The following is a 23,936-nucleotide window of genomic DNA, read 5'->3' on the forward strand; positions in this document are numbered from 1 at the left end:
TTCCATCCTGAAGCAGTCCACAGGACTACATAGTGCATAGCCTGGATGGGGTGTGCGGGAACAACAGGTGTTCATTTATCCTTCATATCACCATGTTCACCATAAACGTATGTGTTCATTCACTCAAGCCTGCTAGTTGCTATTATAACCTTGTTGAAAGTCTCCAGCTAGGTCATGTGTGGACTTGAATTTGAGGGAACAGGGGCCTGGAAAGTCTTTGACAAGTTTAAGAAGGTGCGGGAGTCCTGGATCAGTGGAAGAGCAGATGGGGCATAGATCCTGCTTGGGTGAGATCAAGTGCAGCACTGTCTGCAGGTGTTTGGCTGAATTCCCAACCTGGCTCATTCAATCTGGCCCCCTAATAATCCCCCAGTGTAATTGGCTCATTCATTCATTCCCTCGCTCTCCACCTCAAGCTGGTGCGTGGTGAGCGTTCTGGCACATAATGGCTGCCATGCATCACCCAGATGGCTGCTACACGTTAGTGGTGGTTAATGAGGCTCCCCCCCTGCACTCTGAAGCTCTTTGGGTGCCTTAAAAAGTGCTGTAGAAATGCAATGTGTTGTTGTTATAGCCACTCACTATGACCCACAACAAGCTGGACACAGCAACACGCATAAGATCAACAGCTCTCTCCATGGCCTAGGGAGAATGTTTGATTTATTACTGTTAGGCCTGAAATTAAAGATGATGGATGGGTTTCACCTGATGGTATTGCTGAGAAATTGGGCACATGAAGAAAGAAGTATCCAAAAATCAGAAATGTAATTTCCCAGACTAGTTGATTTTCTGTGTTCACATTAGTATGAACAAATTAACCTTCATGAAGGACTTGTTCTTGGCGCTGCCATTATAATTTACACAGACAATGCAAAATAAGCAAAGATGTGAACATGGTTATATCAGGCTATTTTTATTATTATGACCTTTATGTAAAGTTGTCCTCCCTTTCTTGAAAAGGATACTAGAGGAAGTGACAGGCTAGATATCTGAGCATACAGATACGATACAATGTGCATAAAAGATTAAACAATGTGCATAAAAGATTAAGAGGCGAGATTTAGGTTTGTCACATAGACAAAAAAGCACAAACTGCATTAAGTACAAAACAGTTGTAGTGGTCAAAAATATCATACATTTTATCTGTACAATTTAACAATACCTAGAGCGGACCATAGACTGATCAGAAATGTCAAAATGTAATTTGATAAAGTGCACCTGTTCAGCTCTGTCACGGAGAAGCATTTTAAAACATGATAGGTCAAGATAACATGAATTTATGCAAAATCAAAAATACAAAAAAATATAGAGCAAGACCTCCCACAACTCACACACGTAGGCCAAAGACTGAATGGAATGGATCCTTTGGTGCCCTTAAAGAGCAATGAACATGATTATGATACAACACTGAGGCTGCAAATTAAATGGCATGCATATGCATAGTAGGTGTGTCATCCAACTGTTTGTTCCACCCGAAGGACAGTCTTTACTTGAAAAGTTTACAGAGAAACAAAACAAACGTAAATAAGCTGATTCCACAAGCGCAGTTCTTACTACCCACATAGCTACAAACTGGAATGGATCCAAACCCAACTCTGATCCATTCCAGACTGCACTATTGTCTGGGTAATACATACTGAAAATCATGAAGGAGATGGAAATAATGTTCACAGACAAAATGTAGGTATATGAACATATCAACAATGCCGAAGTCGACCCGTTCATAACGGCCCTTTGAACTGTTGACAATGTCCTTGAATGTATACGAAGATGCAAGACAGGGCTGGCAAGGCGATGTTCATTTAAGTGTAAATACACTTCCTCTTTATTGTATTAGTGTTATACCACTTCACACTTCATTGAATCATTGATTAAAATGATAGTTTCAGAAAACATGTTTTGTTCCTGAAACACAGTATGCCTGGCCAACAGCACAGCCAGAACCAGAAGCTTTCCCTCATGACCGAGAGCTTAGGGACTGAACCAGAAAATCACTCAGAACATTTGAGGTCGACCACTGCCCTTTGGCTCAGCATCATATTGTTTTTGGAGACAGTTACACAAATTCCTCTAATTAGGTCCACTGGTCCCTCCCGTTAACAAACACCTTCCTGCGTCAAACAGGGGACTCAAACAAACAAATCTTTCTGTGAGGATTTGTCCACTGCATGTGGTGCCATGAACTGTTTTCGATATACAATTTGAGCGCTGCTCTAATGTTGATTGAGAATGTCTTGCCTGTACTGTGTAGGGTATGCGCCCTTCATGAATGACGAATCTGTGGGGTTTAAATGCTAAACGTAAAATGATATCAACGTCTTATCATGACTTGGCTTGGTCTCTCAAATACCATCTCCTCCATCTTCATCTCCCTAATCTGTAATACTCATAATGCATGACCGTGATAGATCTGAGGTTGATTACATGGACTTGGCAGCAACCTTGGAATCGCCTTCATCATCAGCTAAGCCGCTTTCTCCTTCTAACGCCTCGTCAGGTTGATCCGCAGATGATGGTGCACTTCTAAAAAAGTACAGCTATAACATACACATCGCTTGATTTTTTTGTTTGTTGTTTCCTCTGACAGACTGGAATAGTACAGTAAGTTGTGGTCCAAATACATATATATATATTTATATATATTTTGTCCAGGGCCTCTTGTTTTCTTTGCCACTTCATTCCATTGGCATGTGCCACACCTCGGTGCCAACCTGCCTCTCTGGCGCAGCGATTGATGCCCTCCACTCTCGACGGCGGCGGCGGTGGTGATGAGTGTTAGGACACCCCGCCCAGAGTCAGCACGTCGAAGCAGATGTCACACACGCGCACGGGTTTGTTCAAATCAAACTTTATGATGGGGATCTCCTTCACAGAGCACTTGTGGCAAAGCAAGCGTCCACAGTGACGGCTGAGGTGCAAATGGACACAGAAAAGGGAAAAAAAAATGTTTGGTAAAGAATGGTGTATAATATAATATCATACAACATAATATAACATTTTGCTAATGCTTACCAGTGATGTTTTCTTGTGGTCACTCCAAACTTGGCCACGCACTCATAGCAGTTTGATCCATCACACCATGGAGGCTCTTTGGATAGCATATCTGCATGAGGAAAGGGAGAAAAAAAGAATACGCAATCTCACTCTGAGTTCCCTTCCACAATCGTCTGACTGGACACGCCATGCTGCCCACACTACACCAGCAGTCCCAGGGTGTTTAGTGATGGCCATCTGAGAGCAGTCCCAGGGTGTTTAGTGATGGCCATCTGAGAGCCTCACTTACCTAGAAGGCGGAAGAGCAGCTGCTTGGTTGCCACCTGGTAGTTGAAAATGTTGACGCCCTGGTTGTTATTGACGCCCAGACGAGCGCCTGACCTCACGATGGCACGGCACAGGTTGGCATTTCCTTTCATGTAAGCTAACAGAAGAACTGAGTGGCACACACAACAACAGCCAATTAACCTGGGATCAAGAAGGTTTCTAAAATAGAATGTGAATGGTAAGAAGTGTACAGTACACATCCGCCTTGAGCCCTCGGGCGATCATGGCCACGGTGTCAGGATAAATTCACCACTGTGTCCACCTACCCGTGTTCCCTTCATTGTCCGGTTTGTCCAGAGGGTACTCAGGCATGCACTCCAGGAAGAGCTCGAAAATGGCAGCAGCGTTCTCCTTCCCATAATGACCGAGCACATGCATTGGTGACTGGCCCCTGGAAATCAATAGGCATTATGTACACATGTAATGGTTGCTCATACTTGAGATACAGCTGTCTAGGGCAGGGCTATTCAACTTCATTACCAAGTGGGCCAGACAGGACAACCACTGGGTCTTCGCAGGCCACCCAAAATATGGCGTTGCTAAAATGACTATTGTGGCTATACGGCCATATATATATATGTAAGGGATAATGGACGACACGGTGGTCTTTTGGCGGTCAACCACGGTCGAGGTTGTAAAACGGCCCCGACGCGAAGCGCAGTGCCTCGTAATGCCTCGTATGTGCATTAACTTCTGTGAACAGACCACCGTGGAGTCCATTATCCCGCTTATTCCACTGTTGCCACTTGCGTTGTGTTCATTTCCTGTTACAATTTAAACGTTTTAATCGCTAAAACTTGTATTGTTTGTAGAACTACTTTCTTCCAACACATATCAACTAATTACAAACTGCCGTTACTAGTTCTAAATGGATGGTTGCTACGGCCAAAGGCCAGTCGTTAGTTATTTCTCCCGTTGTCAAGCGGGCGTATCCCAAGATTCTGATGAACTTTAGCTTTGAAACATTGCTATTTTACTTAGCCTGCTGTCATCAATCTAGCTAAAAGCCACCTCCGTTATATGCTACAATGTTGCTATGTTCTGAACGTCTGCATTTTACAGCTTGGATGCAACGTGACAGTTCATTCAAACTTCACAACGAGTCCGGCGAATTAATATACAAGTGTGATACGGCCAAAAATCTACTTCATAGGTGTGCAAATAACATACGGTTAATGGTCGTTCTAAATTAGGACAAAGGGAAATTCAACCAAGCAGTGGAATAAATATATATATATAGCCACAATAGTCATTTCATATAAACATGCATTCATACATGTGTTCATAAGTATCCAGCTACATTTAATAAGTTCAGTTAAAGATATTCACAAATACAGAGGTGGAAAAAGTACGAAAATATTGTACTAAAGTAAAAGTACCAATACCTTGATGAAATATTACTCAAGTACAAGTTAAAATACCGATCTGAAAATGTACTCAAGTAAAAGTAAAAAGTAGTTCATTTAAAATGTACTTTAAGTAAAAGTTACTTAGTTACTTTTTTTTTTTTGGGGGGGGGGGGGGGGGGTACCAGAACAACAAGTTTTACCAGAGACTTTCTAATGAGGAGATACAGCGCTCAAAAAATCCTCCATACTAATGCATGTGGTTAGTTTGTAACGCCAATATGGCAGTTGTCTACACATATCACAACCCTTCCGCGGCAAAACGTCGACATGTGAATACATTGAGCCAATCATGTGGTGTGTTGTAAAATACATTGAGCCAATCATGTGGTGTGCTGTGAAGACATTGTGCCAATCATCTGTTGTCATCTCGCTGCTGAAGCAAGATTGGTGTCGTGAAGCCTTACGCACACGCATTTCTGCCGAAATAGATGCACGATAAGTGCCCAAAAAGTGTTGCAATATGGCCGCCGAGTGGAGGTACTTGCCTGATAAGGACGTATGTGAAAAATCACCGGAGTTCTCCTTTAAGTTTGAGCAGTAGTTGATTTTCAAAGTTAGTTGCACTCATCTTTGGGTCGCTTTGCAGTGAACAGTAATCCAGCACAACTGAAAAGCCCCTCACAAGCAGCTGAGGCAGGCAGGCCAATGTTGAGTTGCAGAGTTTTTTTTATATTTGAAAACGAGCAGAAGGTTCAGCAGATTAAAGGGTGTCGAACTGGGGGGGAAAGTGGGAAGTATAGGGCCCCAATGGAGGTGAGGGCCCTTGAAAAGTGGAATACAGGGGGCACAACATTTTCACCAGGCATTAGTAATAACTCAGGTAACCCACAGATAAAAAATCCAAACAACTCCATAAGTAGAGTCATGTGTAATGAAGTGGAATAACACAGGGAAAAAGTATTGAACACGCTAAGAAAAAGCACTAAGGCAAGGAAAGGGAAGGAACGAGCTGGAATCTGTAAGTAGTTAGAGAGTAGTTATCCTTTCTATCTGTGCAAATTAATATAAGCTTGGTTAGTAGCCTACATATTGATGGGCTATAAAAAGGTTTTTCATTACCAAGGTGTCACACAAGAAACATTTCATGATGGATAAAAGCAAAAAGCTCTCCCAAGACCTTTGCAACCTTATTGTTGCAAAACATATCAATGAAACTGGTTACAGATGCATTTCAAAACTTCAGAATCTTCCAGTAAGCAGCATGGGAGCCATTATCTGCAAGTGGAAGAAACATCACTGCATCATCAACCGGCCTTGCACAGGATCTCCTCGCAATATTTCTGACCAGGGAGTCAGAAGGATAGTCAATTCCAAGAGCCAAGGACCACTCGGAGAAAGCTCCAGAAAGACTTGAAGGCAGCCAATTAAATTAAATTCAATTAAACAGTTCTGGAAGTAACTAGAGATCAGGATTCACAAGAGGGACCCCTGCAATCTGTTTAGAACAATGGGCCAAAATCACAGCTGATACTGCGACTAATAAGTTTTGTCATACAGGAAAATGTCTTGAAGCTGTCTTTACAAACAAAGGCTTTTCCAGAAAGTGTTGAAGAAGTGTTGAAGTGTTGAATTTCAGTAGGCACGTTCAATACTTTTTTCCTGTGTCATTCCACTTTAATACACAAACTCTTATGTTTGGATTTTTTATATGCGTGTTAATATAATGTGTGGTGAAAATTTCGAATAGACTCACTGGAAGTTTAGGCTAATTACTGAAAAAAAAAAAAAAAGCGTTCAATACTTATTTCCACCATATATTTATTTTACCTGAATATTTTAACTTCCAAATTAAATGTCAAAATGAATGTCAGACAAAATGTAAAGTTTGACTGATTGGATTTTGTATACAAAACATAGTGAAAACTGTCTAAGGTCACTCTCACTCTCCCTTGCTAAAGAGCTAAATGGTTTAGTCCGCCTACACGATTCATAAACGATGAATTCACGATTCATCTTTTGTTTATTTAGTTGAGCATCGCTAGTAGTGGACCACTAATTGTTGTGCTGCTGGTGCAATGTTTTTCTCCAAGAAAGCCAAGTCAGGTTACTAAAAACAAAGGCCAAGACAGGAAAAAGAGAGACATCAAAATGAGGGGAAACAACTGCTAATAAACTTCTTTCCAAAGAAAGGTGAGCACAAACGTCACAACACGAAATCCCATGGTGTTTGCTTGAATATCTCCGCAATCATTGGTGCTAAAACGAACTGAGACAACCCATTGGAATAGCGGAAAATACACTTTCATAGGTTAGGCTAATCTGATGCATCTCGTGATCCAGCTCCATCTCCATCACTTTCAGAAAGACTGCATGGCGCCAGCTTGATTCATGTCCTGTTAGGCTACATGCTGATCATTATCACTAGGCTAGTGGTTTAGGGCGCGATTTTTTTCCTCTCCCTTTCTGTTTTCGTTAGTCTTAACTTTTTTTTTACTCAAGTAACGGATGGGATTTTTGATGTAGCGAAGTAGCCTACAATACTTCACTCAAAATGTAATCAAGTAAAATTTAAAATACCGATTTTATAAACTACTTAAAAAATACAAAATACACAGAAAAACTACTCAATACAGTAACGTGAGTAAATGTATTTCGTTACTTTCCACCTCTGCACAAATACTGGATGTGGTGGACATTCCTTTATTCTGAGATACATCAATAGGCTCTCAAAACAATTCCAACGCGGGAATTCCTGTGTTATGGGTGAGTTCGTAAATTGCCACACCGAGCGCTCCGAGCACACTGAAACTTTTTAATCATGCGTTATTCTATTTTTAGAGTGTAGATTGAATTTACAAACTCTGACAGCGCAGTGTGACAGGCGCGAGCCACGCGACATTGTTTACTTTTGTAGCCAATCACTGCTTATTTTATTGATTATAGCATAGTCATGAAAACCAGTTGAAGGCAGTTTGCGGGCGGGCCGCAAGTAAAATTCAACAGGCCGCTAGTTGAATAGCCCTGGTCTAGGGTATTCTGGCCCAACCTATTTTATCTAATACCATCGGGCTATTAACCTGACTCTCGCCAGATGATTTTCATTCCGCCTAGCTACACTCACATCCAACTGGGATCGGTTCCGTTGAGAGTGATTTCGGCACGAGATTGTATGGTGGAGCCAATCAGGACGCAGGGCGGGAGTTTCATAGATGTGACGTAGCGTAGAAGCGACTGTGAGACTGTTCTCAGCGTCAAGGGTTGGCTTCGATGTGAGTGGTTGAAGTAGCACGTCAATAGATGACGGACAAGTGGCTTATCCAATCTTATGCAAGGATTTTTTAATAAGGCCCAGCCTTCTGAAGCACCACTCCAATGGATCGATAACAGATAGATGAGTGGAGCTAGGCGGAACGAAATTCATCTGGCGAGAGTCAGGTCATCTGGCTATATCAGCTGACCACGCAATGCTAATGAGGATTTGTTTTTAATTTAAGATTTGCTAGGTTACGGGTACGCTGGCGGGTCACGCCGCTCCGTCTAGCTTCTTGTTTATGTTTGAATGTTTGTCTTTTTTGTCTTTTTATGTATAAATGTGTCCTGTCGAAGTGTGCACTCTTGAAGATGAACATAATGAGCATCTGTAGGCGCTTTTTTCAACGCGGTTTGTCGCTAGCCTAACACCTGTTTCGAGTCCGAGACCCCGACCACAACATCCACGTCCACTAGTGAGGATTCTGCCTGTCGCTAATATGCCTGATGACTGCACTACGAGAGATACCTTCTAGGTGTCTGGTGAGAGATTACATCTGTGGGAGCTGACTGTGAGCTTTTGAGTGTTAGTTGAGCTGAACTGTCATCCGACGTCTGGATGTCGACGTAGTGATGCTAGCTAGCTAACTAACTAGCTATCCACTATCGTCAACCATCAAGACGTCAACGCACAAGCTGAGTCAGGATTTCACCTTGAGAAGCTGCTGGTATGAACTTTTACATCGTCTGCCAAGGGAACTCAAACTCACCGTCTGCCACCGCCTGCCAACTTTCACACCTCTGCCATCTAGCTGCAGGCCTACGTTTCGCCACTGGACTGTCCAGGAGCAACGTACAGGAACATCATGCAAGGGACTTTTTAATCACCATGCCGGAGAGAAGAGAGAGCTGCCCACCACCACGGCCACCGCCCCCTAATCTGCTGGCTGATCTGCTCACCGGGCTGAAAGGGGACTTGTGGACTAAACTGCTAGCGAAGCATCATCACCTGCCTGCGGACTTATTGAGTGTTTTTCTGTTTGTCTTTATCTTTGTCTGCATGAGCGCTGAGTCCGTTTGTTTGATGTTTTATGTCTGGTCTTGTTCTCTAAGCCTATTGTCTTTGTAAAGACAGGCTTGCTTTACTGTCACTGTCTATTTGTCTGTCTGTTTATTTGTGTAGCCTATGTCTTGGTGTGATGTCACAGGTACGCTGGCGATTACGCCGCTCTGTCCGGCACCTGTCTTGTGTCTTTTGTTATTTTGTAAATTGTTTGTTTGTCTTGATGTCACGGGTACGCTAGCGACTACGCCGCTCCGTCCAGCATTGTTTGTCTTTATGTGTCAATGTCTTGTGTGTGGAGCGCTTTGGATTGTACTAAGTACATGTTAAATGCGCTTTATAAATAAAAATGACTTGACTTGACTTAATAACATGGCTCTATGGACATGCATCATGCTGTCCCAAATGGAAAATACGTGCAGGTGCAACATACACACTATATACTATATGTGTGTGGGTGTGTTTGTGTTCACCTGAGATTGTAGGCCTCCGCATCTATGTTGGACTCCGTGAGGAGCACTCGTACGTTGCCCAGGCGACCATGCATCACAGCCAAGTGTAGAGCTGAGAACAGCCATGAGGAACACAGTGAGTGAGTAAGTGGAGAGAGGGGAGAGAAGCACTTCATGGCATAAACACATTCACAAACCACTAAAACCACCAATCAGCCTCAAGGACCAGTCAGGCTCCCCCATTGACCATGCAGTGGTGTAGCATGGGTGTAGCTCAGCACTCAGACAGGGTCACGAGATCAGTGGAGGAGCAGACAGACTCAACAGGGCATGAGTAGTGGTGGTGGTGGTGTTGTCTGTGTGTGTCGGTGGTGTGTGTGTGGGGGGGGGGGGGCACGCCACTCACCGTTGTTGCCGTTCTCGTCGACGGCGGTGAAGTCCACGCCGTTCTCCAGCAGCACGGAGCAGATGGTGGCCAGGTCCTGCTGGGTGGCCAGGTGCAGCGCTGTCTGCCGGTGTTTGGTCAGCTCGTTCACTTTGGCCCCCGCCAAAAGCTGCACATGGCAACACACAACAGAGTAAGAGCTTGAGCATAGCTACTGCTTAGATACAGACCACACACACACACACACACACACACACACACACACACACACACACACACACACACACACACACACACACACACACACACACACACACACACACACACACACACACACACACACACACACACACACACACACACACACACACACACAGAACCAAGCAAAGCAAGATTTTATTCCCATGACAGGCTTTTGGCAGGCTGTGGTCAGGTCAGTTCTGCATATTGCTGATCTCAAATAAGACAACATTTTACTGGGTTGACCGACATGGCTCACATCTTCAAGGGGTTCTTAGAGAGAAGGTACTCATGAACCAAGGACCATGATTAGCAACCACCATCACAAGGGTTGGTGTAGTAAGAGACCATGCAGACAGGTACACACAATATACAATTACACAGGAGGGAAACTAACCAGGAGCGGTCAGACAAACAACAGCACTTTGGCGGCTCACCAGATTGCGGACGATGATCTCTGAGCCAGCCTGCACGGCCAGGTGGAGCGGGGTGAGCTTGGCAGCGTCCTGGACTCTGGAATTCACGTTGGCCTGGACGCTGATCAGGAACAGCACGCTCTCGATGTCAGAGCCCTGCACAGCCACATGCAGGAAGTTGCGCCCTTTGTTGTCCACCTGCACAATATAGTGTTTGTGTGAGTGGAGACAAAACATCCGGACAAAAACACCTGGATCTGAACAGATGTGAACAGAGATTCAGATCAACATCCCATGCTAGCCAAAAATGCCCATCTGACAATGTAGTCTACAATGCTTTCCCTTCCCACATATAAAAACATGTGAATGGATGTTGGTGCAAGTGCACATGGCTTGCTTACACACACACACACACACACACACACACACACACACACACACACACCTGCTCGGCTGCTCCTGGCTCTCTCTTGAGGATGGCCTCGGCGGCCTTGTTGTTCTTGTGGGTCATGGCGCAGGCGAAGGGCGTCATGCCCTGCCGGTCGCGCAGGTTCAGCCGGATGTCCGGGTGCGAGATGAGCAGCTGGATGATGACGGCGTGCTGGTTACTGATGGCCACGTGGATGGGCGCCCGGCCCTCAGCGTCCTGCCCACGGCAGAAGGGACAGGAGAGCAGAGTGAGGGGTCACAGAGAAGCAGGGGTCAAGGGGGACAGGGAGTCCTGATGGGGACTCCATTCTATTCAGCTATACTCCGCTCCAGTGCATTCTGTCAGCAATCTAACTGAAATCCACTAACAAAGTTCTTGAAAATGTAATGTGTCTAAAGACATGACCGCATTACAACCAAACATCTGTCACCAAGTAAAAAGCTGATCTTGGGATCTTGTGCAGCAGAAAATAGACCCGTTATTATCCACAATTGCCTCCCTAACATCCCCCCACCCCCACGGAAGAACCATAGCTCAGAGACCAACACTGTGTGTGACAGACCTGTGCGTTGACGTTGGCCCCAAACTCCAGAAGGCACTGGACCGCCTCCTCCTGGCCCCAACACCCAGCCAGGTGCAGCGGGCTCTGACCGTCACGAGCCTCCTCGTCCCCCTCACCGTTAGGGCCGGGCTGCCGCGGGCTGTTCACGTCACACCCACTGTACGCGCACACACACGCGCACACACACACACACACACACACACACACATACACGGAGGAGGGGGGGGGACAGGGATTAGACAAAATACTACAACAAACATCTCCGGCCTGCAATGACCAACCAATGGGGGTGACTACCCATCAAACACTCTGCATACTTCCCGATTATGCTTCATTTTACAACTCCTACACAGATGCTGGCAACAAGGACCACAAACAGTGCAAGGTAAAATTGTCTTAACTATATCAAATAACTGACTCAATACAATCACTATTTTCCTTCAATAGGAAATCTTGCAGTTACAGGAGCAATGTAAGGATGAGCACCGACCTGCGAATCAGGAAGCAGGCGGTCACCTCGTTGTTCTCATCGATGGCGCGATGGAGGAGAGTCTGCTGGCACCCCCCGGGGCCTGGACTCCAGCAGGTGGCATCACAGCCATGCCTGACCTATCAGGAGCAAGCACTCGAAGAATTAACCAATGGCATACTACCAGACGTGTACGCTCCACCCCCAAACACACACAGAAATAATTAGACTGACAAGTCAAAAAAGGACCCAACTTCTTCAAGGAAAGTGCAACTGTTTTAGCTTCCCGTTTCCTGATCACCCTTGTGATGATTTTTACTGGACAATAATTGACCATAAAAGCTCAGGGCCACCGTGGCCCTCGTCCTTACCAGTGTCGAGGCGATGTCCTCCAGGTTGCTCTGCAGGGCCAGCCACAGCGGGGGGTTGCCCTTGTCATCAGCCACAGACATGTCAGCCCCGCGCGTGCACAACGCATCCACCACCAGGGGGAGCTGGTTGCTTATGGCCAACTGCAGAGCTGTCTGTCCATCCTTGGTCCTGAGCAGAGAGACAGTCACACGTCAGTTACTTTCCACTAGGCACGCCACTGCCATGCCAAAGCATGAGACTGACCAGTTCAAATCTTCAACAGGAGTATCACACTAGCCACGTTTACATGGACACTTCTATTCCGATTAGAAACTGAATAATGGCTCAATCTGTATAAAAATGGTCAGATAAACACCTCAATCGGAATGAAAATTCCTGATCTAATCAGTATTTTAATCGGAATGAAAGAGGTGGTGTAGTCCGCTCCTATTCTGAATGAACAGTCATGTATACGGTCATTAGGATTGACTGCTGTACCTTCTCAAGGAAAAGTAGGCAACAACAGCTATTCCGATCAAAGAATCAAAGATTCTAAAGCGCTTGAGAGCACCTGATCGAAATAGAACATACCCCATGTAAACGGAATAGTACTCGGAATGACCAAAAAAAAAAACTGTCCGCGTAAACGTGAATATTGATTATACTCGCTGGCAGACGCAAACACACACAACTGCAGACACCATGGACGCATAGCTGTTCTTATTATTATACTTTCTAGTCCACTCCGTCCGTGCACAGTTGGTGCCCTTGAAGTGTAGAGGGTACAAAGACAAGAGCTGTGCGAACACCCTCCGGTGACCAAATCTGTGTCACTCGGACTCTAGTGGACCCTGACGTACTCGTGGACACTCAAAGTATGACATTGGATCAAGTCCACTAAATGCCCATGCTGATGAGGCATTGGACCCCATTGTTCACAAAGGGCAGGGCAACTAGTTTGTTGACCCCTTGTTCTGAGGGCACTGGTACCTGACGTTGATGTCCGCCTGGTGTTCCAACAGGAATAGGGCACTCTTGCTGTCCTGCCTCTGGATGGCCATGTGTAGAAGGGTCTGCCCGTCTGACATGGGGTCATTAATGGCCGCCCCAGAGCCCAAGAGCTGGGCAGCAATCGTGTGCATACCTAGTGATGGCAAAAAAAAACACACGCTTCATGTTTGCCTGTCCCAGAAATGTATTTCTGTAACATCATATTCATTCTCACTTCAATCAATTAATGTTCATTTAGCTTTTTTGACTTTTTTTTAGGCACTTAAACTGACCTACAGTCATCTGTTGATTACATAACATCCCATGATTATTGATTACTTCAGTGATACACTTCTGAATTTGATGACTGAGACATCTGTTTGATCGAAGACGAACCTACCTGTCCATAGGGCAAGACCCAACACGGTCTGATCCATGGAGTCTTTGAGACTGAAGTCTGGAATGATCTGTAGGTTGTTTGTGGCGTGGAGTGCGTTAGCTGCAAGTCAGTACAAATGGTTGTGGTTAGGACTCAAAATAACACAAGACAAACTCATGCTCCAACATGCACAACATGATGATGATTAATAATTATTGCATAATGATTGCACAAATCCATCAAGAAGTGTTCAGGTTAGCTTTTGATCATTCATTTCAATTCAGTTTTATCATAACATCGTAACTGAAGAGTATGTTTTAAAACCCTTTCCAGAGCTCAGCTTGCATTTGACCCTTGACCTCCGTAAAAGCCAAGCATTACAGCAAGAACATGTCAGTGTAACAGGTGCTGGTCAGGGAGCGATGTCCGGGGCCGTACCTTTCTGTTCCAGGATGACGGACACCACGTCGGGGTGGTTGTAGGCGATGGCCATGTGGAGGGGGCTCTGGAGGGAGACGCCTTGGCCGCGCTCCCCACTGTCCGGCACGGCGCTCTGGGTCTGCAGGTTGGGGTTGGCCCCCTGCTGGAGCAGCTCGGCCGTCAGGTTGGCCAGGCCACAGCGGCAGGCTGTGTGGAGCGGAGTCTCTCCCTACAGCAGGAGGAGGACAAAAAGGATGGCTTTAAGCTGTGCGATGCATGCAAGATGAGATACAAAGATGCCCACACTGTATGTTGAGCTAATGTTTTCATCAGTTTTATTCTGGCAACATTTTTTTTATCCAGAGCAACTTGCAAAAACAAAAACAAACACACACAACTATCAAATGAACAAAAGAGTAGGTTTACCAAGCTTATGACCAGACTCACAAAAACTGAATAGACTCAAGAAGAAGATAGCTGCATAAAGCACTTGAGCTCCAGCCAAAAGGCAAGGCTGAGTGCTGTAAAGTACAAGTACTTCTCTGCTAACATTCTGTAAAATACCAGCCATCAGATTCAGTTTGTGCTCCAGCTATCCTGAGATGACACACTGTGACAACAGCATCAAGGCCACATGGTTCCAGTTCCAAGCAAGGTTCACATCATGTGAGCATATTTGCACAAGGTATACATTCACACAGCTAGGTCTTTTTTTACTCTGGAGTCTAGACGGACACTCCACAAGCACAAATGCTCCTCCACTGAAAGACCACTAAGCACTGTGATTCTGCTTACCCATTTGTTGGTGTGGTTGACCTTTGCTCCGTGGGTAGCCAAGAACAGAGCCGCAGCCTCACTGTTGGCAAGGGACGCCCTCTGCATGAGGCAGTTATCTAGTAGCACAGGAGACAGTTACAGGTTAAACACACACACACACACACACACACACACACACACACACACACACACACACACAGGTAGAGGCAGGCACCAAGAATTTCACCTTGAATCCAAATCTAAAAATAGACCCAATTTTTTTTTTTGGTTTGGTTATCGGACTCCAGGTGCTATTAATCATATCTGCAGGCAACACAGGAAGACAAGATCATTTGGAGGATGCGGCTGGGCTGTGTGTGTGTATGTGTGTGTGTGGGGGGGGGGCGTACCTGTGGCTGAGTCTGGACCATCGGGGTTGCTGCCCCTCTGGATGAGCTGGGCGGCAAAGCTATTCTCGTCAAACGTTGTGCCGTTGACCACCGGCGCGTTGTCTTCGAAGGGGTTGACGGAAGGGTCGGAGGCCACGGTGATGTACTGGATCGCCAGCCAGAGCGCCGTGCTGCCCTCATGGTCCATCAACTCCAGATCTAACCTGGGGGGGGGGGGCACAGCAGGGGCAGGCGATGGTGGTCGGGTGTTATATGGCAGCGGTTGTTAGCCAGGGCTCTGTTTGGATGGTGTTTGGATGGTGTTCGTGGGACTTACTGTTTGCACTGGAGGAGTTGCTTGAAAACTGTCTCGTTTCCTGAAACCACAGCTTCATGCAAAGGGGTTCTGAGGAAATGTTTCGAGAAATACAATCAGACTTCTGCTTTTATTTAACCAATGTGAAACAGCTAACAACCAAGGAATAATAAAAAATAAAAAAACACATTACTGTTGTTTCCCTTTAAAGGACCCATATCATCTTTTATCAAATGAGTTGACATCTTCATTAAAGGTTTGGACTACATTACCCACCTGCCCTTGCTGTTTTGCATGTTGGCATTGGCTCCGGCCTTGAGCAGGGCCTCTGCGATGCTCGCCATGCCCTTCATGACCTCCTCGCTGTGCTTCTTGGGGCTGAAGGAGCACACCAGATGCAGCGGCGTCTCCACCGCGCCCACCGTCGCCGCGTTGACCTGCGCCGAGTGCCGGATCAGGAAGATGGAGGCAAACTCATCCCCTGCGGATTCAAGTCAATTTAGCTCAGCTTTATCAATATAGCACCATAACAAGAAAAGGTCTCAATACACTTTACAGGCCCCAGCTTGAACATGAGTCTTATGATACACGTGATGATACATGGGGCAACTTTCTGAGCAATGTTGCTGGGCAACCACATAGCCAGTTCCATGTGTTCTGGTTGCATGATCATGAAAAATTGTCAACTGATGATTAAAGTTCTTTAGACAAATAATTGTTGCCCAATATCAATGGGAACATGCCAGAACCACAATACTTAGGATGACTGCACAGCAACATTGCACAAAAAAATTGCATCATCAGCTTAAAAAAGCAAACACTAAGGTGACAGAGGCAAGAGAAACTCATTCCCTTCTAGGAAGAAACCTTTGATCAAGACAAGGGGCAACACCAACAGCACGGCATATTTTTTCACATCTTTTGGTTTCAAACATGGAACACACGCACACTTCATTCAGTTGGGGCTCTTCCCATTTAGCCAGAGGTCAACACGTGTTCCTACCTCGCTGGATGGCTTTGTGCAGGAGGCTCCAGCCACTCTGATCCACCATGTCTACGTCGGCCTTGTTGTTGACCAGGGTGGTGGCTATGCTCTCCAGCTTGCTGGACAAGGCCAAGTCCAGAGCCAGATCTCCATTGTTGTCGAGCTCATTGAGCTTCCCTGGCAGCTAAGAACAGGAACATTCATTCCAAGTCAGACTCATTTGACTTCTGTCCACATTCTCCATATGACAACATGACAGCAGTAATTCTCCAAAACGCTTTACTGTGAACAAACATCAGTCATGGTGGACATACAGCATGTGGAATAGGAAAGTCACACACCTGCGAGTCCATCTCGATGAGGTAGAGGAAGACCACGTCTTCACGCTCCACCTTGATGGCTTTGTGGAGAGGGTACTCCGTCTTGGACTTGATCATCTTGTAAAGCAGCTGAGCACTCATGGTGGTGAAGTCCTCTTTCCTCAGGTCATCCTGCCAGAGCACAAGTCACAGACGGACCACTTCAGTAATGGGATGATATCATTACTCATACAGAGAGTGACAGAACCATTTCTGTCATCACTCACAGCTTCAGGGAGGGCACGTTATACGTTATATGAAGTCACTGTATAAATGAATGTGTCAGTGTGCTTTGCCAATCCCCTGGGAATCCAATTATCTTGTCAAATGGCTTTAATCGCAGGTGGAGCGTCGAGTAATAGTGATGTAAGACTTGATTTAGCCTCTTAGAAGTCAGAAGTCAAGCCGTGCAAAATCCGCCAGGACAGAAAAACAACCTGAGCGACTACATGCAGATTTTCCTCTGATGTGAAGTCTTCGACATGACCAGAGCAATGTGGACGACCTGTATGACCGCCTCGGGACTTGGTCACAGACACTGTGCTGCGTGATGAGGTCCAGTCACAGTGGGCCAGGTGGCTGCAGAGAGGACAGACAGCAGAGGCTGACTCACCCAGTGGCTGGCGATGATCTCCCCGCAATAATTCATGAGCGTGGTGGCGTCCAGCTCTTCGGCCGTCTGGTAGAACCGAATGCAGTTCCTCACGTTGACCGACGACATCACACCTTTCTCACACCTGCCATACCATACACACCAGGTTAACACTTCCAAATCTTACAACAGATTACAAACGATTAATTCCCAGTTACAATGGTAGGAAGTCAGAAGTGAAAAGTGAAGCCTCGAGACCAAAGAGTGATCGTACTTTCCAAAGAAGGCTTTCTCAGTTCAAACTCTTTTAACAATAGCAACGAATACAATGTAAAAAAACGTTGGTTAATATTACATGACTATAAAAGTGTATTTATTATTAATAATAATACAATAATAATTATACAATTAATCTGGGAGCATAAACGTTCATTTTAAACTAGCCCGTCATGTACAGACTAGAGGTTTTTGTATTGTAACAGTCAGGCATAAAACCAAAAACAAAGTTCAAAAGTAGAGAGTAAACCAAACAGCAAACGGTAAAGTGTGTGAAGTGATAGGCACACAGACAGTCACACCTTCTAGAGGACTGAGTGATATCATTAATAGACTGCAACACATACTGGCAATGTATAAAGACCCTGAGATATTGCTGAGTCATGACAATAGTGTTAGCCCCGGAACATGTATGAGTTAGTGGGCAAATTGCCCAGCACGTAGCACAGGATTTAGGCCCCATGCTCTTAAATTCCTAAAGCCCCACGTTCCTCAGTCCTGCTCAGGCACATGGCAGAGCACAAGCAACAGCCATCACTTTATCTTGCACTCTTAATGCAAGATTGATCACAGTGTGGTCCAATCAGCCTGTTCCTTACTCCACACACTTTGATCAGGGTGTCTTTGATAGGGTAGCTGACACAGGGGCGGGAGACCCTGTCCAAGATTATTATAAATTTGACACCACTTCCCTCTTAAACACCGCTTCTAAAGTAATTAGTCCCAAGGGCATAATTGAATGACTTATAAAAATGAGCGTTTATGACAAAGGCTGTCCACATTTTCAGACCCACTGCTAGACTTAGCACTACTCCGTTTACACCTACAACACCTACAGAGGAAAATAACATCCCCTGACATTTAGAAACGCCACACTTAACAGCCATCGACATTCAGCATTGACATTCAGCAACCACTAGTGAGAGCAGACTGGGCTTAAAGGTGCAACAGCGATGTTCAGCAACTACTGGTAAGAGGAGACTGGGTTTAAGGTGTGAGGCATTACTGTTAAGAAAGAAAGAAAGGAGAAAATAACAGACAATGGTCTAGCATCGGAAATAAAAAAATAATCAAGACAATTCAGGGAGCCGTAACAGATGTCTAAAAACAAGGACTAATAGATTTAGGAATAGCTTCTTTGCCAAAGCAATAACAGTCTTAAATGAAGCTAAACGTGTTTAATAATGCAGATTGCAATGTTACTCAGCACTTTATCCACATTAGATATTTATTATCCACTTATTGTGAGAATGGGCAAGTGGCGTTTTTATGTTCATGGATAGGATGCGCTCGCAGGAAGATGAGAAAGTGTTTGCTATGAATGATGGGTGAGATGTATTCAGTACATGTGTGGTTGAGAATGTGGGCGTGGATGTTCTGATGTGTGTGTGTGTGAGATGATGATGATGATATATATATATATATATATGTGTGTGTGTGTGTTGCAATGATGATGCACCTTACTAGAGTGGTTCTACAATTTCATTGTACTCAAACGCAATGACAATAAAGGCATTCATTCATTCAATATTAAGCATGCTTCATCTAAGAAAATCCTTTTAACGGCATGCTATTCACTGCTCCCTATTCAATTCTGCCTATTACTTCCTGTCTTAAAGGCAATGCGGCGGCTTATTGCTTCTTTGAACGCTGAGCAGTGGGGTGGGGGGGGGGGGCCCACCTTTCCCGCAGCACTTGCAGCTGGAAGCGGTTGGCCAGCTTCATGAGGTCTATGAGGAAGGCATCATCTTCACTGAGCTCCAGCTCGTCCGTGTAAGCCCAGCGTAGCATCGCCATGGCAACCTCTGTCTTGGCTTCTAACGAGCCGATCAGTAAGGAGAGAGTGCCATGGAGGAGGGAGAGAGCGAAGAGGAAAATACACAACAGCCATGATTAGGAGTCGGTACTCCATACCAACTTTCATATGGTTTGTTATCAAACCAGCTTCATACAGTCCACAGCATAATATTTTTGTTGTTAATTCATTCATATACAAATTCACATTACTGTCAATATGTTACAACAGTGTTTCCCATACATTGACTTATTTGTGGCGGCCCACCACAATATCAACATTGACCACCACACAATGATTTTCCAGGTTGTACTAAAAATTGTGCTTAAATCTAGTTAGCATCATAACCATGCTGCGCTAATTTAGTAAAAACTGTTGCTTTCAAGTTAATTCTGCAAACCTGCCACCACAAATAGAATTCAATTCTGTGGGAAACACTGACCAATATTAAAACCTTTTATTTAAAACAGCTAAACGTGCTCTATGGCAAACAGAACAAAACTCAGTTTAGTCTTCCACGCAAGTCTATGAATTCCTGAGCAGGTAGTGGTCTGCTCTTACCTGACAGGTCCAGTTCGGAGGTGGAGGCCATGTTGGCCAAGCTCCACACATCACTGCGAGCAGCCAACACAAACTTATGGGCACTGAAGCTTTGGTCTCCAACTTTCACTTTCAAGTCACTGAGGAGATACCACACAAATAATTAACACTTACGTAGAACACGACACTTCCACCTCCACCTCTATAAATAACCAACGCAATTTAAACTGCTGAGACAAAAACAAAGCAAACTATTCCTTCATGTAGGTGAACTCATTTGCACTGGTGAGAGCATTACTGATGCAGGATACTATTCAATTCCAAAACAGCACTGCAACAAAACTACACCAATGGTTGTGAATAATAAGTCAATAAAGACATCTCACACTCATCAACCCCAGTGTTCACAACCCACCAGCATCTACCCTGACCAGGCAAAGCACCATGCCCAGAAGAACCCAGAGGAACCCAGGGTAGATGGACCTGTGGAGCGCCCTGGTCTCAGCCTCACCTGTACTGGTCCTGCTGGTAGAAGTCGGCCACGATGGCCAGCAGGCGGCTGATGAAGGAGTCGCTGACGACCGAGGTCCCCGGGCCTGAGGCCTGGGCCGCCAGCACGGCGCACTGGCGCTCGGTTTCCACCAGCTTCTGCTGCATCTTCACATACTCCTGCCGCAGCAGGCTGAGGTGCTTCTGCAGCTTCTGCACCTCCTCTGAGAGAGCGAGAGAGGGAAGGAGGGAGAGAGTGACAGAGGGGGACAGAGGGAGAAAGAGAGAGAGAGAGAGAGAGAGAGAGAGAGAGAGAGAGAGAGAGAGAGAGAGAGAGGGGAAGGGAGGGAGAGAGTGACAGAGGGGGACAGAGAATGTGAGAGAGAGAGTGGGGGGCACAAGGCAGGGACAGAAGACACATCAGTGAAAGGACTGGTCATTGTAGATGCCCAGCAAAGCATGTGGGGAACAGGTAGAGATTCCCTAAATGGGAATACTTGAAAGAATCTTTTCCAGGCAGTTTTCCAATGGCTAAATTGGTGAATTATGCCACAAACTGTGCTAAAATTGTCTGTTCATTGGAAAGAGATTTATTTCAAACATCAACATCATTAAGGAGGAGGAGCATACTAGCACTGTTTATGGTTGCTGTTGAAGATAAATCAGATCTAAAACTAGGCTATGCCTTCCCTGTTTAGTCTCCCATTAGTCTAAATGAACAACAGATTGTATCAGTGTTAGTATAAGCTGATTGGTCCTGTAGATCACATGGCTGAGCATGATACTATCATGGCCACTGGAGGTTACATTAATATACAGTGAATCAAACAGCATTCACCACCAGGAGACAGAATGCTCTGCAGGAATATGTCTGTGCTGAGCGGGTGAAGTTTTATGTTCCTGAGAAAGTGATTCATGTCTTCACTTCCTGAAAAAAAGTGATTCATGTCACAATCCCTGCAATCGGCAAATCAGAGCTTCGCTTCCCTCCTCGTCTCAACTTCTGAGACGATCCTGCTTCCTTCCCCCTTCTTTCTTTTGTGGGCCCTGAATGCCTAGTGGTTTCCACATAGCGCTGATGAGGCAGTTTGCCTCTGCCCGCCCTCGGCACTGGACGAGGCTGACGACTGGCTGGCTAAGGAAGTCACTCCCAACCACCTGACTTATACTCAACAGGAAAGCTCAATAGTGCAAAAACAGCAAGTTTTGTCCGTAACGTGACAAAAAAGCAAGACCTCAGGATGACATGAACAAGGCCCATAAAGGCCATAATGCTTATGCAACTTGAATAAAAATCCAATTCTACTAAGTTACCTATCTTGCAAGGAGACTCAAACAGGGCAATAAAGTGTTATTATGAGCATAAGAGAATTGTAGTCACCTGAGCGGTGGGAACAATGAACTCTTTATGCAAGATCTGGAAAAATAATGGCATGTCTGGATAAAACACAATTTTCTTTTTTTAATGTGAAAGGTAGGCTGGACTCCTCACTGCTTAACCCTTGGACAGCAAACCTATAATGGGCAAGACTTCAGGATTAGTCCTTAATTTAAGGTGGCAAAAGAAAGTTTGAAAAGCATTAGCCTTTTGCTGCACTTAAACCTGTCCCAGCGCAGATGCAAACGGCAGGCTGCTGCTGCTGATAGAGATAACTCTGATAATGGCAACGGAAACTTTACCAGTGACAGCGAAGAGTCAATCAACCTCGCATTGAATTTCTGAAATCACAACCTATTTCGCCAATTATAATTCTGTTGATGGGCCTGAACATTGCTTTTCGCACACTATTTCATGCACCTGATTGATCCCCCAAAAATCTAGCAGCTACAGCTGTCATCGCATTGTCGATATCATTTTACAGTGAAACGTAAGCCTACATACTAAATGTGTTACACTCAAGGTAAGTAGCATACAGCCAGATATAGCCACATTAGCCAGCCATTCCAAAATGAATGAGTGCAGGCTACTTTAATTGCTGCGGTGTCGGCAAGTGGTCTTTTTTGTTGAACAGGTTGTTAGAGGACACATTTTGTTGGCAAACGGGAAAAAAAACAATTCTGTTTATTAATAACAGACAACACAGTCATAATCAACACGCCAAGAAACGTTGGATACTGTTAAACCCCATCTGTAACATACTAATAAACGACAGCAGAACTAGTCCATGTCATTTACACCGGTGCACATTGTCTACCCATTCTCTCTCAAGGGCGACCTATATAAAAATTAACACAATTGGCAACCATAACACTGTAGCGACGCATAATGGTACCTGGCGTACACTACGACTTAAAGGGATTTTGTACCAGCAGCATTTTAACACAACCACCGTAGTATGGAGCCACAAGTCACCCGGCAAATTAATAAGCCACAGTACCACCGCCCAACCCACCACTTGACTGACAATCCTAACTCAGGAGGTGAGCTTGGAAAATTAACATAAAAACGATGACGCCAAAGTAAATTAGAATCATCATTCTTTCTACTCGACACGTCTAAGTTTCCATTTTTCATCATGCAGCCGATATCCACCCTAATAACGCCTCGACAAAACCAGCTTGGGCGTGAAAATATGAAAGAAATCAGTCACATACCTTCCGCCATGTTGGATCCGTGGCTAGTCACCCTCTATCGCGAGAGAACGTAGTCAAGAATATTTGGGCGGGGCAAGGAGCAACTCGTCAGACAAAAACACTCCAATTAAAACCATGCAGAAGCGCACAACTATCCATACAATGGTTTTTGAGGAATATGGGTCGTGTCTACTAGGTCAGTTTCCTACGTGAACACCTGGTGAACACGCAGAGTAAGCTACTGAAAGCCTATGACAGTATACAAAGACTACGACCATGTCCAAATGGCAAGCGTAGCCTAGTTTTGTAGAGACCAGTGGTTTTCAAAGTGGGGGCCGCGAGGGGGTGCCAGGGGGGCCTCAGCAAGTTGGAAGAAAAAATAAAAGCAACAAATAAATACATTTAAAAAATGTTAAATATACCTATTACTATGAGGGTTGTTATACAATGCCATTATAATAATGTGTTGCATATCTGAACATTATATTTTCCATGATGACTGGGAATAGTAATACAATTTTTACACACTGTATGCGCCATCGCGAAGTGCTTGTGGCTAAAATAATTATTAGGATTAGCTTAATGTATTTTTACATTTGCTGTTATTCTTGATGGGTTTAATAACACATCAAGGGGGTCCTTGGCCAGAACCTAGTAATATTTGGGGGGCCTTGTCGTGGAAAAGTTTGGGAACCCCTGGTCTAGACCACTCAAAACTGGATGAAGTCACTAACAGATGTCAGAAATTCATAGAAGGAAACTGATTCTGGGACATCCTGTTGCATAACC

General features: G+C 45.0%; 1 protein-coding gene across 1 annotated transcript; it reads right to left on the minus strand.

Annotated features, from left to right (window-relative positions):
* Positions 1 to 892: 892 nt before the first annotated feature.
* Positions 893 to 23,186, minus strand: ankfy1 (ankyrin repeat and FYVE domain containing 1). The gene is made up of 25 exons (XM_076273504.1): positions 23,169 to 23,186; positions 20,596 to 20,797; positions 20,106 to 20,224; positions 19,431 to 19,566; positions 17,495 to 17,618; positions 16,864 to 17,013; positions 16,541 to 16,706; positions 15,814 to 16,018; positions 15,559 to 15,627; positions 15,243 to 15,445; positions 14,872 to 14,969; positions 14,095 to 14,305; positions 13,678 to 13,776; positions 13,278 to 13,431; positions 12,308 to 12,476; positions 11,958 to 12,076; positions 11,468 to 11,624; positions 10,921 to 11,121; positions 10,497 to 10,673; positions 9,841 to 9,988; positions 9,456 to 9,546; positions 3,588 to 3,712; positions 3,284 to 3,430; positions 3,013 to 3,103; positions 893 to 2,908 (listed from the first exon to the last, which is right to left on the minus strand). Exons 1-25 carry the CDS (start codon positions 23,176 to 23,178, stop codon positions 2,776 to 2,778), a joined length of 3,504 nt encoding a protein of 1,167 aa, XP_076129619.1. The 5' UTR covers positions 23,179 to 23,186; the 3' UTR covers positions 893 to 2,775.
* Between the last annotated feature and the right edge of the window lie 750 nt (positions 23,187 to 23,936).

The sequence above is a fragment of the Alosa pseudoharengus genome, unplaced genomic scaffold (assembly GCF_046254945.1).
Source record: "Alosa pseudoharengus isolate Yale_2024_CS ecotype anadromous, Long Island Sound unplaced genomic scaffold, YU_APseudo_1.1 YU_APseudo_1.1_scf_8, whole genome shotgun sequence".
Lineage (NCBI taxonomy): Eukaryota > Metazoa > Chordata > Actinopteri > Clupeiformes > Clupeidae > Alosa > Alosa pseudoharengus.

What these genes read in the sequence shown, in the direction of transcription:
- ankfy1 (XM_076273504.1), bottom strand. An exon ending in CTCCGAACTGGACCTGTCAG is followed by an intron (nt 19,567 to 20,105) that starts GTAAGAGCAGAC and finishes TCGGCTCGTTAG; the next exon opens with AAGCCAAGACAGAGGTTGCC. An exon ending in TCAACCACACCAACAAATGG is followed by an intron (nt 14,306 to 14,871) that starts GTAAGCAGAATC and finishes CTCCTGCTGTAG; the next exon opens with GGAGAGACTCCGCTCCACAC.